Source organism: Misgurnus anguillicaudatus, chromosome 3 (assembly GCF_027580225.2).
Source record: "Misgurnus anguillicaudatus chromosome 3, ASM2758022v2, whole genome shotgun sequence".
In the NCBI taxonomy this organism is placed as follows: Eukaryota; Metazoa; Chordata; class Actinopteri; order Cypriniformes; family Cobitidae; genus Misgurnus; species Misgurnus anguillicaudatus.
The window spans coordinates 35,501,273-35,515,787 of NC_073339.2; the positions used below are offsets into that span (position 1 = coordinate 35,501,273).

The 14,515-nt window shown below is 35.0% G+C and overlaps 1 protein-coding gene across 2 annotated transcripts in view; it reads right to left on the reverse strand.

Annotated features, from left to right (window-relative positions):
- Positions 1–2,689: 2,689 nt before the first annotated feature.
- mtus1b (microtubule associated tumor suppressor 1b) overlaps positions 2,690–14,515 on the reverse strand; it is a 56,203-nt gene continuing 44,377 nt past the window's right edge. For both annotated transcript variants that reach the window (XM_055205707.2, XM_073865684.1), the window contains 8 exons: positions 10,307–10,373; positions 6,907–7,121; positions 6,197–6,302; positions 6,033–6,106; positions 4,358–4,453; positions 3,890–4,006; positions 3,637–3,734; positions 2,690–3,526 (listed from right to left, as the gene is read on the reverse strand). In XM_055205707.2, the coding sequence (XP_055061682.2) occupies positions 3,319–3,526; positions 3,637–3,734; positions 3,890–4,006; positions 4,358–4,453; positions 6,033–6,106; positions 6,197–6,302; positions 6,907–7,121; positions 10,307–10,373 (981 nt within the window). In that variant the 3' untranslated portion in view covers positions 2,690–3,318. The remainder of the gene's footprint in view (positions 3,527–3,636; positions 3,735–3,889; positions 4,007–4,357; positions 4,454–6,032; positions 6,107–6,196; positions 6,303–6,906; positions 7,122–10,306; positions 10,374–14,515) is intronic.

Below are 14,515 nucleotides of genomic sequence, written 5' to 3' on the forward strand. Positions count from 1 at the left end.
AAACAGGCGGAGGAATACTGCTTTCATTTTCAGTAATGCAATATTTATTGTGAACTTCTTCATATCTGTTATATGGTTGTACATTAGAGGTTACGTGTGTGCTTTTTAAGGTGATATAACTCAGAGATTATGATAGGACATTTATTGAGGCTTTTAAAGGGTGGTACTATTTAGTTTCTCGGAAGTATTAACAGGAACTGTAAGAGAAGTTGAGTGCGACGTCTTAAAAGTACAGATGCTGAGAAATGTGAGTGCTGGAAACTCAAAAATTGTGAAAACAGTGTTCATCCGTATTTAACAAATAAATGGTCGAAAATGTCATGTAATGAAACATAAGTCTAATATATCAAGGAATAAAACTGGGCAATAAAAAGGGCAAAACCCGTCAAACTCCAAGGTTACATAGATGTAGGCTATAGTTAATGTTTTCCTCTAAGTTATATGTCATTGGTCCTGGGATATTTTATAGATAAGCTCACCGAAAAGCTATACAACTTAGTTACGGTCTCAGCATGTGAGATTCTGTGTAGTTGTGCTGCAGTATATTGTATTTCTGTTATGTCCTATTTTGTATAATTTATTAAAACCATTTTGCAATATAAGAAAAGCATGTGTTTCGCTGAATACATTAAATGAAAAACAACTTTTTAATGTAGTCAAATTTTTGTCTCAATCAAGCTTAATATTGCTTACATTAGATCTTTTATTTGCATACAAATCTGAGCCTTGTGACAATTATGAGTGGTCATCGGTGGAAAGGGTTTTTAAGATTCTGCTGAAAATACTTTAGCCCGTCTTTGCAGTGCGTTTTAATAAAAAGCGCAATATTTGATGGATCCATTGTCACACACTCACTGATAAAGTCATGCTGTAAGAAAACTGTCAACAATAAGCAAATTAACACCTTGAGCAAATATTAGAAAGCTGCCGCATTCTGGCCTTATATGAAGACGCACACACACGCACGCACGCACGCGTCTTTAATGCATTTTGCATTTCAGAAGAAATGTACATATATTAGTGTTGAAAAAACGAATTTTACTTAATTTCTTTACACAGTTTTCATTTATAAACTTGAATAATTTCCATTATTAATTCACAAAACCTCGCATTTTCGTTTACGTCCACCAGATGTCACTCTTATCAAATCTGTTGGTCTCTTAAAGGGATAGTTCAACCAAAAATGACAATACTGTAATAATTTCTTCACCCTCGTGTTGTTCTTAACTTGTGTGAATTTTTCTGATGAACACAAAAGAAGATATCTTGATAAATGATGGTAAGCACACAGCTGATTGTAACCAGTGACTTCCAGAGTAGGAAAAATAAATACAATGGAATTCAATGGGTACTGTCAACTATATGCTTATCAAAAAAATCTTCTTAATCATTTATCACAATACTTCCATAATATTTGTTTTCCTACTATAGAAGTCAATAGTTACAATCAGATGTGTACTTTACCATCGTTTATCAGAATATCTTCTTTTGTGTTTATCAGAAGAAAAAAATGCATATAGGTTTAAAACTACATAAAGATGAGAAAATGATGACATAATTTAAATTTTTGGGTTTACTATCCCTTTAAAGGGGACATTTCACAAGACTTCTTAAAAATGTCAAATAAAGCGCTGTTGTTAAGAGTACGCATGTAAAGTTTAAGGTCAACATATCATATATAGATCATTTATTATAGCATGTTAAAATTGCCACTGTTTAGGTGTGAGCAAAAATTTTGGGTGTGTCCTTTAATATGCAAACGAGCTTATCTCTGCACCAAATTGCAGTTCCATGGTTGGATAGTGCAGATTAAGGGGCGGTATTATCCCCTTCTGACCAGGGGATCCAAATTTCAATGAGCTATTTTTTCACATGCTTGCAGAGAATGGTTTAAGTTACTGGGTTGATCTTTTTCACATTTTCTAGGTTGTTAGAAGCACTGGGGACCCAATTACAGCACTTAAACATGAAAAAAGTCAGGTTTTCATGATATGTCCCCTTTAAAGGGGAAAAAAATAAATTCTGTCATCATTTACTCACTCTCATAAATTTCTTTGTTCTGATGAACACAAAGAAAGATATTTTGAGAAATGCCTGCCACCAAATCATTTGTGGACCCCATTCACTTCAACAGTAGAAAAAAAGAATACTATAGAAGTAAATGGGGTCCACGAATGGTTTGGTTACAAACATTTCTTAAAAATTCTTCCTTTGTGTTCATCAGAACAAAGAAATTTATACAGGTTTGTAACAACATGAGTAAATGACGACAGAATTTTCATTATTGGGTGAACTATCCCTTTAAATCTTTTGTTTAATCCATGGTTTAACCACTAGATGGCAAAGTAGTCTAACAACACTTCTTAGCTGTCAACTTTATATGTTTTATTATACAAAATAGTATAGTATAACATGATAATATATATATATTATATATATATATATATATTAGCTGGCTTCTCAAAAAAATCATACAATTAAAATAATTTTAAATAATTAAGTATTATAGCCTACACTGTAAGTTGTTGAAATGTATATAAATAAAATGTATAGTACTTTATAAACCCCAAAATGTTTTTTGGTGGTGTAATTATTTTTACTATGAAAATATTTTCATACTTAATTATTTACTATTAAAATAAATTCAGTTCCTTTGTAGGTTGCATTAAAATAACCGATACAAAATATTAAGATAAGCATCCAGAAGTTTAATGCATTAATTAAAAAAATAAAAACAAACAATAAAAGATCACTGTGGTTGAGATGGGGAAACATTCACTTAAAGAAGTTTTAAATGTAGAGGCAGGGGGAAACAAGTTTGGGATGAAGTAAATACATTCCACAACATAAGGAACAGTTAGGACCTGTGAGGTTGTCTTTTAAGCCATTTCTTTCTTTTCCATTTCTTATGTAAATATCATATTGCATTCTTGTGAGCATACAAAAAATACAACATCTTTCCTCTGCAAATGTACTAACCGTTTAAAATTTTTAAAAAAAGGTAAACAGGTTTAACAGAAAATGTCAGTCCGAGGGAGAGATACTTTATGTACAAGCCCTGAGGTGTGTCCCCTCCCCAGAGAAATTTGTGTAGGTGTGTGAGAAATAAAGAAATAATACGTCATGGAACGAACAAGCATGTAACCGATCAAGTGATTTCCTTGACCTAGAAGTGCAACTGTGCATCATTGTCTTTCATTTGATAGGGGACATTTATAAACTTTAAGTCTGTACAATCTATACAAGTCCTATTATAGGAATAAAATGGCCAAAAGGTCCATAGGTGCCCTCTGGGTTGAGTTGATCTGAGGTCAGAGGTTATCTAGGTGATATTGGGGTCGCGGAGAAGGAGGCGGAATTTTGGGGCGAGGGGAAGGGGGAGGAGGGAGAGACGCGTCGAGGGCTACAGAGATCCCCGTTGTGCAGTTTCCACAGCAGCTCCTCATTTTCCATGGATAGCCGTTTGTTGACCTTTGACTCTTTCTGCAGGGTCTGTTGAAGCATTGCCTGTTCTGTGGAAAGCTGCCTGTATACGAGAAAAGAACAAATTAAAAGTCTGTACTTGGAGAATATGACACACACACACACACACACAATGCCACGCTGTATTTCTTTTGGAGAAGCAAATCAACTTACTTTGACAGTGCAGCATGTTTGTCCATTCTAGCTCTGTAGTCTTCATTTTCCTGCTGGACTTTCTTAAGACACTCTTCCAGTTTCAAATTATCATCGATCAGTTTGTAAACACATTAGGAAATAAAAATGTCAGGCACTACCCTTAAACTATCCTATTTATTTTCATAGATATTCCTATGCAAATCTAACCAAAATTCAACTAATGATACCTCTGGGTGTCATTACACAAATGTATTTTATGTGCGTTTCTCACCAGTTTGTCCATTTGCATAAGTTTCTTGTCTTGCTGGTGTATCTGGTTGGTCTTTATTTCCAGCACAGCTCGGAGACTCTCCAGCTCCTGCTCCAAATACAGCGTATGGGCGTCCTTCTGTGTACAGATAAACAGCTGTTCAGTTGGTGTTTCAGACCATCTGGGACCACAAAAAGTACCTCTACGGGTCACAGGTTAAATGGACTAGCTGAAAAGACTATTGTAGTTGCCAAACAAAACAAATGTAAACACATAAAGTTTATTGAGGGGCATTTACATAAAAACGCAACCTCGAGTTTACAAACACAGTGCAAAAGAGACAGAATGCAGGGTTTGGCATCTTTTATATGTTAAAACTCTCTTAAATTGACACTGTTTAGATTTGACACATCTTGCGTACTAAATGGCAAAAAATCAAGGGACAAGAGGCAACGGTCCTGTCCTGTACACACAACCAATTTAATTTACCTGACTCTTATCTGCCAAAGCTTTCCTTCGCTCCTCCTCCTCTCTCAGTTTCTCCTTCAGAGCCTCGTTTTCTGCTGTCAAGGTCTGAATTTTCTCCTGTAGAATAAAATAATAATTAAATTCATATTTATTAACAAAACATGTGATCCTGCCTGTGAAAACTCACCTAAAGCATTATTTTATGATTTACTTTACTGTTTTTTTACATAAAGTCATTATACATAAATGTAAATAACATTCTGTGAAAATTTAACCTTGACATCTTGGAGTAAGGTCATGTAAAATATTGAAATCATAGTGAAATTAATGGTTGAAATCAAACTTTAATGATTATTATCTCATAAGTAGATTATTAGACTTACAGGCAGGGTCAAATATTTACATATTTTCAGTTTTTCATTTTATATGTGGTAAACCAAAGGAGAGGTAAATATATATAGATATTTTTAAAGGGGACATTTCACTCCCAAGAGACTTTTTTAAAATGTCAAATAAATCTTTGGTGTCCACAGAATACATATGTGAAGTGTTAGCTCAAAATACCATATAGATCATTTATTATTGCATGTTAAAATTGCCACTTTGTAGGTGTGAGCATGTGCCGTTTTTGGATGTGTCCTTTAAAATGCAAATGAGCTGATCTCTGCACTAAATGGCAGTGACGTGGTTAGACTAATGCAGGGTTCACACCAGACGCGGTAGAGGCGGCAAGCGCGAGTGATTTACATGTTAAGGCAATGCAAAGACGCGATTATGCATCCTGCGGCATGGTACACACGTTAAGCGTGGCGCGGATGGCGCGTTCAGAACTTCGACGGATTTTCACGCTGTGTTAACCAATCAGGACTTTGCTGTAGTAGTGACGTGATTACCTCCCATGATGCAAATTTCCGCGTGAATGTCTGGAATGACTAGAATTTCACATGCAAATGAAGTGAGTGAACTTAAATGTTCAAGCGTCCAACTACGCGCGAATAGCTCAGTTTGCCGCCTCTACCGCGACTGGTGAGAATGCACCAGGGCAGTATTATCCGCTTCTGACATCACAAGGGGAGCCAGATTTCAATGACCTACTTTATCACATGCTTGCAGAAAATGGTTTACCAAAACTTATTTAAAGTTATTGGGTTGATCTTTTTCACATTTTCTAGGTTAATAGAAACACTGGGGACCCGATTATAGCACTTAAACATGGAAAAAGTCGATTTTCATTAAAAATTCTGACACTGAGTTATATGAGAGGATTTACAAGTATTCTAGGACATGGGTTTTCAAACTTTATGATGCCAATGACCCCCAAATACATTGAACCTTTTGAGGGACCCCCTACCTATCAAGTAGGCTACACTTAGAGTAATGCTGCATTTTTAATTCAAGTTTATTTGTACTGCAGCATCTTTGACAATATTGTTTCATACAGTACCAGCTTTACAAGGAGTACTGCCTTACAAACCCCAGTGAGTGAAAGATAAAGGGGACTGAAAACATGACTACACAGTAGAAAGACTCAAAGCAAATGCAAACAATTTTTCAATGTATGTAATAAGAAATGAGATAAAAATCTAATTTTGAAACCTAAAATTTTTGGCGGACCCCTAAAACCTTCTGGAGGTCCCCAGACTCCAGTTTGAAAACCCCTGTTCTAGGACACAAACTGACACCTGGCAATACATACATTGAGCAAGGCTTCAGACTCCTTAAATGTTTTGTCCAGGTCTTCCGTGTGCTGTTCATGAGTCTTCCTCAGCTCTAGAAAAGAAAAAAACATTCTGGTTAATCGACTGAATGTCATCAATTTAAAATGCAAACCACTAGGTCTTCAGCTTGTGATTAAATTACCTGCGAGTGAGGTCTCATGCTCCTTTTTCAATGTCTCTATCTGCTTGCTGTGTGCAACTTCCTGCTGGTTCCTCAGGGCCTCCTGTTTGCTCCTCACCTCGTCCACCTGTCAGTAAAAATCATCATCATTAACCTAACAGTGAAAGTGCTATAAAACACACTTGATATATACATTGAGTAACTGCAGCTCAGGTGCGTGTTTACTTTTTAAACATCAAGACAGATGTTTCTATCCTTGCAGCATAAGTACTGTATGTTGTACTCGTAAAGTTTTACTATCACTCCATTGTTACTAATTAACAGAAATGTCAATCAGCTGAGGTAAAAATGTACTGGAACGCTAGTAAACAGCAGATACACACACAAAAACTCTTTAGTTGCATAACAGCCTGCTATACACTTCTGCAGCACATATATGCTTTTAAAATAATAAAATCCTTTCTCACCCTAGACTGGATAAAAACTGGAGTTGAGTGTTTATACCTTCCTCAATAATAATCTCCAAAAAAACCAAGAGCTTAAGGCCAAATTATTACATACAGCATATAGGGAGCGTGTGAAATAACACACCTAATGTTTTCACAGACATATTTACGTAATAAGGGAATGCATTGCGTGATCCGAGCCTGTAATTTGAATACTTTAATGTGATTACATAAGACTCGACATGTCTGTGATACAAACATGGACCAGCCCGGGTAACAGCCTACCTGCTGCTGCATGAGTGCCCTGCACTTATCCGCCTCCTTCTGGTAGGCCTGGTGAGTTTTGTCCCATTCTGCCGAGTAAAACTCTTTCAGTCGCTCCTCGAGCTGCTGTAGTTCTGTTTGATGCTGCTCCTGGAGTTTCTGCAAAAATGCCTCCAGAGATACACGCACCTCCTCTTTGTCCTTCTCCAGCTGCTCACAGCATGAGATTGAGTTACCTGAGGAGCAAGGATAGAGTCAGTCCAATCTAGAATGTAGTGATGAACTTATCTAAAGAATTAAAATGAGTGAACTTTATTAGTGGTCACCAAGATCTAGAAAAGAATCTAGAATTAAGATGCTTGATGAGCAAAACAACCTAAGAAAATAAGTCTAGTTTTTAGACCAAAAATATTACATTTAAGTGATTTTGTGCATAAAACAAGCAAAAAAATCTGTCAATGGGGTACGCAAAAAAATCTTGAACATTTTTCTTAAACACTAAATTCAAGAAAATTGCTTACCCCATTGGCAGATTTTTTTGCTTGTTTTATGCACAAAATCACTTAAATTTGATATTTTTGGTCTAAAAACTAGAATTCTTTTCTTGGGTCGCTTTGCTCATCAAGAAAAAGCACCTTAATGTAAGAATTTTTTGATATTTTTACTGAAAACAAGACAAAAATACTAAGATTTTTTTTTCTTAAAAATCTTTTTTTGCAGTGTGTAAATTCTATTCTATTCTATTCTATTCTATTCTATTCTATTCTATTATATTCTATTCTATTCTATTCTATTCTATTCTATTCTAACTATTGAACCAAAACGACAATTTATGTTAATACTGTACTGGTTGTTATATTTGCCATACTATATCATCAGAATATTTGTATAATCCTGTAAAAGCATAAATTATAATTTTTTTCAACTGGACCTTCAGACTTGCAGACAGATGCCAGTGCGAGTGAAACATTCCTCATACACCACACACATGCAGACATACTTGTGCTGAAGCCAAAGGCCATGACAGTGCAGAAGGCCAAACCAATTAAACATAACAAGCAACATCTTTAGCATTCTGCAGCATTAGAAATGCGTGTGTCCGGGCATGCCGAGAACGTGTGTGCATTCGTGTTTCGAGGTACTGCCACCATCAATAAGTCATATTACGTTGACAACCCATAGACATAAATACACCAAGTGTAAGTCTGCATGTCCACAGGGCAGATGTGCGAGGTGATTGCTTCTCAATTCACAACAGCCACATAGTTTCATCAATATGGTGCTTATCAGAATATAAAACCCAACAGGATGAAACATGAAACAGATGCATTCTGGAATGTGGGGTATAGCGGGATCATCAGAACAAATATTGCAATGTTAAGCTGCACATACATGCTAAATAGTTTTAATGATAACACGGATTCTGAAAATCAGAAAAACTGATTTTTGCATGTTCTTGGAAAATATTAAAGATACAGCTCACCTAAATATAAACATCCACTCATAGTAAACACTCTTATGCCATCCCAGATGTATATGACTTCCTTTCTTTAGCTAAACACAAATGAATCATTTTATATTAAAATGCCATCATGTTATCTTCTTTTATGGGGCTCAACATGGCAAATCCTGAAAAAGAACATCCATCCATCATTATATACTCCAAATGACTCCAGTGTGTTAATATATGTCTTCTGAAGCAAAACAATACATTTGTGAGCTGTAGTCGATGTGTCACATATGGGTGATTCTCATGAAATTAGATTTATGAGGTGTCATGAAACATTTTGATAAAAAGTAAATGCAAAGTAAGAGTATCAAAATAAGGAGCATACAGTTACAAACATCTCTTCATGTACTATTTTGCACATGATTTCAAATGACATCATACAAACCAATTTTGTTTTTTTCCACATTTAAGGGGAAATTTTCATTACAGCAACGTGTCCATGACTGGATTTGGGTTCTTTGACATGAAAATATTTATAATTAAAAAATCTAAAAAATAAAAAGCTTCAGTGCATGTTATACTATAAACATTTACAGTAAAGAAACATGTGATCATTGGTAAATGTAGAGACAATAATAAGGAATATAAATGTGTCCAAGTCCAAGACCAATTTTCTCATCCTCCGCAACAATTTTCAATCATTGTTTAAGCTCTCAAGGAACTAACATTAAAACAAACAAACAAAAAATGTTGGAAGGGACATAATTGATTGTGACACTAAAGATGGCTACCAGGTAAGTAGTTCTTATTTTTTCTCTCCAGATAAAAATTAAAATTTAGTTTGTCATAGTACCTAGACAACTTTTTAGTTCTCATTACCGAAACATGAGTTTGTAAATGCATAGATTTAATGTAATATCATGTTGCGGTAATGATAATTTTTGATAATGATAATCTAAAAAATGTAAATAATTCTATAGGAAATATTTTTAAATCCTCTAAAAATAATGGTTATGTAAGTTCAGACTCTTATATGTGCAAAAAAAAAATGGCTTCAAGGGCTTTTTAAAAAATCGGATGCTGTACATCTTCTAAATCTGGATTTCGTGAGAATCACCCATATCAGATATGGCAGCATGTCTATAATGTTGAATCTCATTTGTTCTTGTGCGTCTTGTGACTAGTTCTGACTACTTATATGTGTGTTTTGTCACAAGACGATACCAATTATTTTGCAATTTAACATTTTTTGTAAAACAGAAGACATGAAGTCCTTTACATCTGGAATGGCCTGAGGGTAAGCAGACAAAATTTTCATATTAGAGTAAATTATTCGTTTAAGTGGTGCTTGCCTAATATGCAAATGCTATAGGTGGTATATCCAGAGGGCTGCTAAGGAATGTTTGTAGTGCATTGCTATGTGACTACTGGTTTATTGCTAGGGTGTTGTGAGTGTTTGTTAGGTCCCTAAAGTCAGTACATATTCTATAGTCCATCTTCAAGCAAAATCATTCATCTAACTGCTTAGAAAAGTAACAGTACGCCTCAGTAAGCCACATCACCTGAGGCATCACTCGAATGGTGCAGGGCAAGCTATGTACTGAAGGGTTAGGGGTTTGTTTAAACCGTTAACCCCAAGCAAAACTAGTGACGCTTGTCTCAGCAAGCACCACTAATAAGTAAATGATCTGTGAGAAAGAACCTGCTAAAACAATGCAATCCTAAATACTGTAGGTGTGACCCCGAAACTAAACGCCTGGTCGAATTGGCTTTTCAGGATTGTGCCCTTGAGCAAGACAAGAAAGGTTTCTACAGACGGACTGGCCCCACAATTATCTTTAAGTCATTTCGGATAAAAGCACCTCCTAAATGAAAGCTAACTAACCAAGATGAAAGCCTACGTTCAACCAGACACAAGAACTCGGCTCGGACACCTGCTTTTTTACTTGTAATGGGACATGTGTAACTTACCCAGTTGGTCTCGCAAGTTGTTAAGCTGGACAGAAAGTTCTTCCTTTTGTTTGATTGCCACCTCGCGCTGTAACAAAGAAAAAATTATTTTAGACTATAGAAATAAAAACTTGCTGAAAGTTCTTATTGTAACTCATTTCCCGTTGAATTAAAGGAAAACATCACCGTGTTTTAAATATTTTACTATGTTCTTACCTCAACTTAGACAAATTAATACATACCTATCTTTTTTCAATGTGTGCATTAATCTTTGTTCAGCGCGTCATGAATGTGTTAGCATTTAGCCTAGCCCCATTCATTCCTATGGCTCCAAACAGGGATGAATTTGGAAGCCATCAAACACGTTCATATTTTCCCTATTTAAAGACTGTTACATGATTAGTTACACGAGTAAGTATGGTGGCGCAAAATAAAACTTTTGTTTGGAGCAATAGGAATGAATGGGGCTAGGCTAAATGCTAACACATTCACAAGGTGCTGTATAAAGATTAAATGCACGCTTTGAAAAAAGATAGGTATGTATTAATTCATCTAATTTGAGGTAATAACATAGTAAAATATTGAAAAACTGTGGTGTTTCCCTTTAACACTTTCCATGGATCGCAATCATGTTTATTTATTTATTATTTTTTAAAGGGATAGTTCACCCAAAATTTTTTACTTACTCTCATGTTGTTTGTCTTTGTGTTCTGATGATCAGAGACCCCAATGACTTCTACAGTATTTTTTTCGTACTATGAAAGTCAATGGGGCCTCTGATCAGTATGGGCAAAAACATTTATTTTTTTACATTTTTATGCAATTAGCAGATGCTTATATCCAAAGCAACTTATAAGGTATAATTTTTTTAAGTATGTCTGTTCCTGTTCGAATCCATGACCTTGCTCTACAGAAACAAACATATAATATGTCAAATAATATACACAAAATATCTTCCTTTGTGTTCCTCCGAATTTTATACAGGTTTTAACAACATGAGAGTGAGTACATGACAAGCTTTTTCATTTTCGGGTGAACTGTCCCTTTGACTCCACATTCATGGCAAGAACCGGTTAATCTACACACAAATTTATCTATACACAAGCTGATCCACATAAAAGTCAAGGAAGGACAATTTGGCATCTCCAGTTCACCATGTTTTTAAACAACCTACTATCCTCAAGACTTTAAAATGATATCATGCTTTAAGCGTGGCTCACATCTAGACACTGTATGTATTGGCCGAACGGACTGTTGTTGTTGGATAATGACCATTTCAATCAGTTTCTTATCACCCGACTTCATCAAGGGGCAGTGCGAAACTGCGAGGCCGATTTAAACGTTCCAGAAAGATGGGAGGCGTGTGTGATTAAGCAACCAGCAACCTCTAGCTAAAGCTCATGATGCCTGCAAGACAAATTATTGTTTTGTTTTTATAACACAAGATGCACAAAAGTCTCACCCTGCTGTTATGCACCATGTTATGGTTACTAAGCTCAGGGTGAGTTTAAAGTTCATGGCCTCTCAGATAAGAAGACGAAGGTTTTCACCTCTGAACTAATCAAACACAGACTCTGGCTGGTCTACACGTTCACAAACAACACCACCTAACTCTCAACACCTCAGGGGAAACGACATAGTCCCAGTAGAGTTTTGAATGATGAATTTCATTTTTAAAACCACAACATTGCTAGGAATTTTAGACTTTACACCCTAAACAAAGATCATATAAAGCGCCTTGCTCATCTATAATTATAATCAGAGATGCAGCAAAAGTTCTGCTCTGATGTAACAGTTCACCAGAATTCCCTGCCACCACAAATCCACCGTTTCTCAAAACCATTTACCATAAGTCCAACAATGACTCTGTTGATCCTAACAGGAAGTCAAAAATCAAAATTGAGAACAGACCAGTAAACCAGCTATCGACACTTGTGTTTCAAATTAACCACTCTCAAGAAAACAACCAGAGGTTATAAAAAAGCAGAAATGCACCTTTTCGTTTTTCTTGTAGCCAGGATATTTCTTCAGGCCGGGTTTGCTACCAGAGGAGCCCATCTTCTCCTCTGTGTCCGGCTTTTGCTTTCTTTTCTCCCGACAAAGTCATGCAACAAATCAATCTTAAGCTACCTTCTTTTCCTTCTCTATTCTAAAAACTGGTCTGTCGGCATCAGTCTCCAAGCATGCTGCATTAGAAACCGTCTCCTCCCTATCACAGACCTGCCCCCGTATTCTTTCTAAAAGAGGGGGAGGTGAAAAGTTAAGACAAATGTTGAAAGAGTTTTGCACTGCAAAAAATGACTTTCTTACTTAGTATTTTTTTCTTGTTTTCAGTATAAATACTGAAAAATTCTTAAATTAAGATTTTTTGACAAAAACTATACAATTTAAGTGAATTTGTGCTTAAAACAAGCAAAAATATCTGCCAGTGGGGTGAGAAAAAAAATCTTGAAATTAGTTTTCTTAAACACTTAATTCAAGCTAAATTTTCTCACCCCATTGGCAGATTTTCTGCTTGTTTTAAGCACAAATTTACTTAAATTATATGTTTTTTTGTCTAAAAATAGACTTATTTTCTTAGGTCATTTTGCTCAACAACCCTGTAAAAAATCTGTACACTGCAAAAAATTATTTTCAAGAAAAAAAATTCTTAGTATTAAATATAAAATATCTAAAAATTCTTTAATTAAAATGCTTTATCTTGATGAGCAAAATGACAAAAAAGAAAATAAGTGTAGTTTTTAGATCAAAAATATCAAACTTAAGTGATTTTGTGCATAAAACAAGCAAAAAAATCTGCCAATGGGGAAAGCAAAAAAATCTTGAACATTTGTCTTAAACACTAGATTCAAGAATAAAAATAAAGAAAAATTTGCTTACCCAATTGGCAGATAATTTAGCTTGTTTTAAGCACAAATTCACATAAATTATATATATTTTTTGTCTACCTATAGACTTATTTTCTTAGGTCATTTTGCTCTACAAGAAAAAGCATTTTAACTTAAGAATTTTTTAGATATTTTTACTGAAAACAAGACAAAAATACTAAGATTTTTTTTTCTTGAAAATATTTTTTGCAGTGTAGGAATTACAGTATTACACTGCAGTATTTTTGTCTTGTTTCAGAAGAAATATCTAAAAATTCTTAAATCAAAATGTATTTTTTGATGAGCAAAATGACTTAAGAAAATAAGTCTAGTTTTTAGACAAAAACTATACAATTTATGTGCATTTGTGCCTAAAACAAGCTAAATTATCTGCCAATGGGGTAAGAAAATTTAGCTTAAATTAAGTGTTTAAGAAAAAATAAAACTTCTTTTAAGATTTTTTTGTAGATTTTTTTGCTTGTTTTAAGCACAAATTCACTTAAATTGTATATTTTTTGTCTAAAAACTACACTTATTTTCTTAGGTCATTTTGCTCATCAAAAAGCATCTTAATTTTAAAAAATTTAGATATTTCTACTGAAAACAAGACAAAAATATTAAGTAAGAAAGTCATTTTTTGCAGTGTAGGACAGGGCTTAGATTAAGCCAGGACTAAGCCTTAGTTATTTTAGGACATTTAAGCAGCTTTTACAAACATACCTTAATGCAAAAAACATTACAGGTCTGCATTTTGGGACAAAACAACGGCACTGAAATACGTTAAAACGTGTCAAGATGTTTTTAATTTAACTTCCTAAGACCTGGTGTGTCCACATACGTGGACATCACATTTTTTGTTGTTTGCAATACTTAATTCTGTGTAACTGGAACCTGTTGTACACAAACATGGACAATTACACTGCTTCATGTTCATAGAAAAATATTTGGTTATTATATTTATTGGTTCTTCCTAACCCCAAATAGCTGGAAATGCAAGCCAAACCAAAGCTTGGGTCTTAGTAGGTAAAGGCATCTTAAACATGCACTTTAGGACTAGGATAAGCCCTGTCTGGAAAATTGGCCTATATAGTTCAAAACTTATACTCTATGAAATACGGTAAAGTGCCAAGGGTGGGCGGGTAAAGAGAAACACTGCTCTACTGTCATCAGCCAAACAGCTGTATGGTGGGAAAACAGACCACACCCCCTTTTTCAAGTAGCAGTTGGCAAATTCCACACAGCTCAAACATCCCACCTCCTCTTTGCCACTATCAATCAGAAAGGGACACGTAAAGCGCTAAAACTGTCAACTTTCCCCAAAGTCAAATCTCACGTTCTTTCTATGAGTGGAAAGAATGTGAAA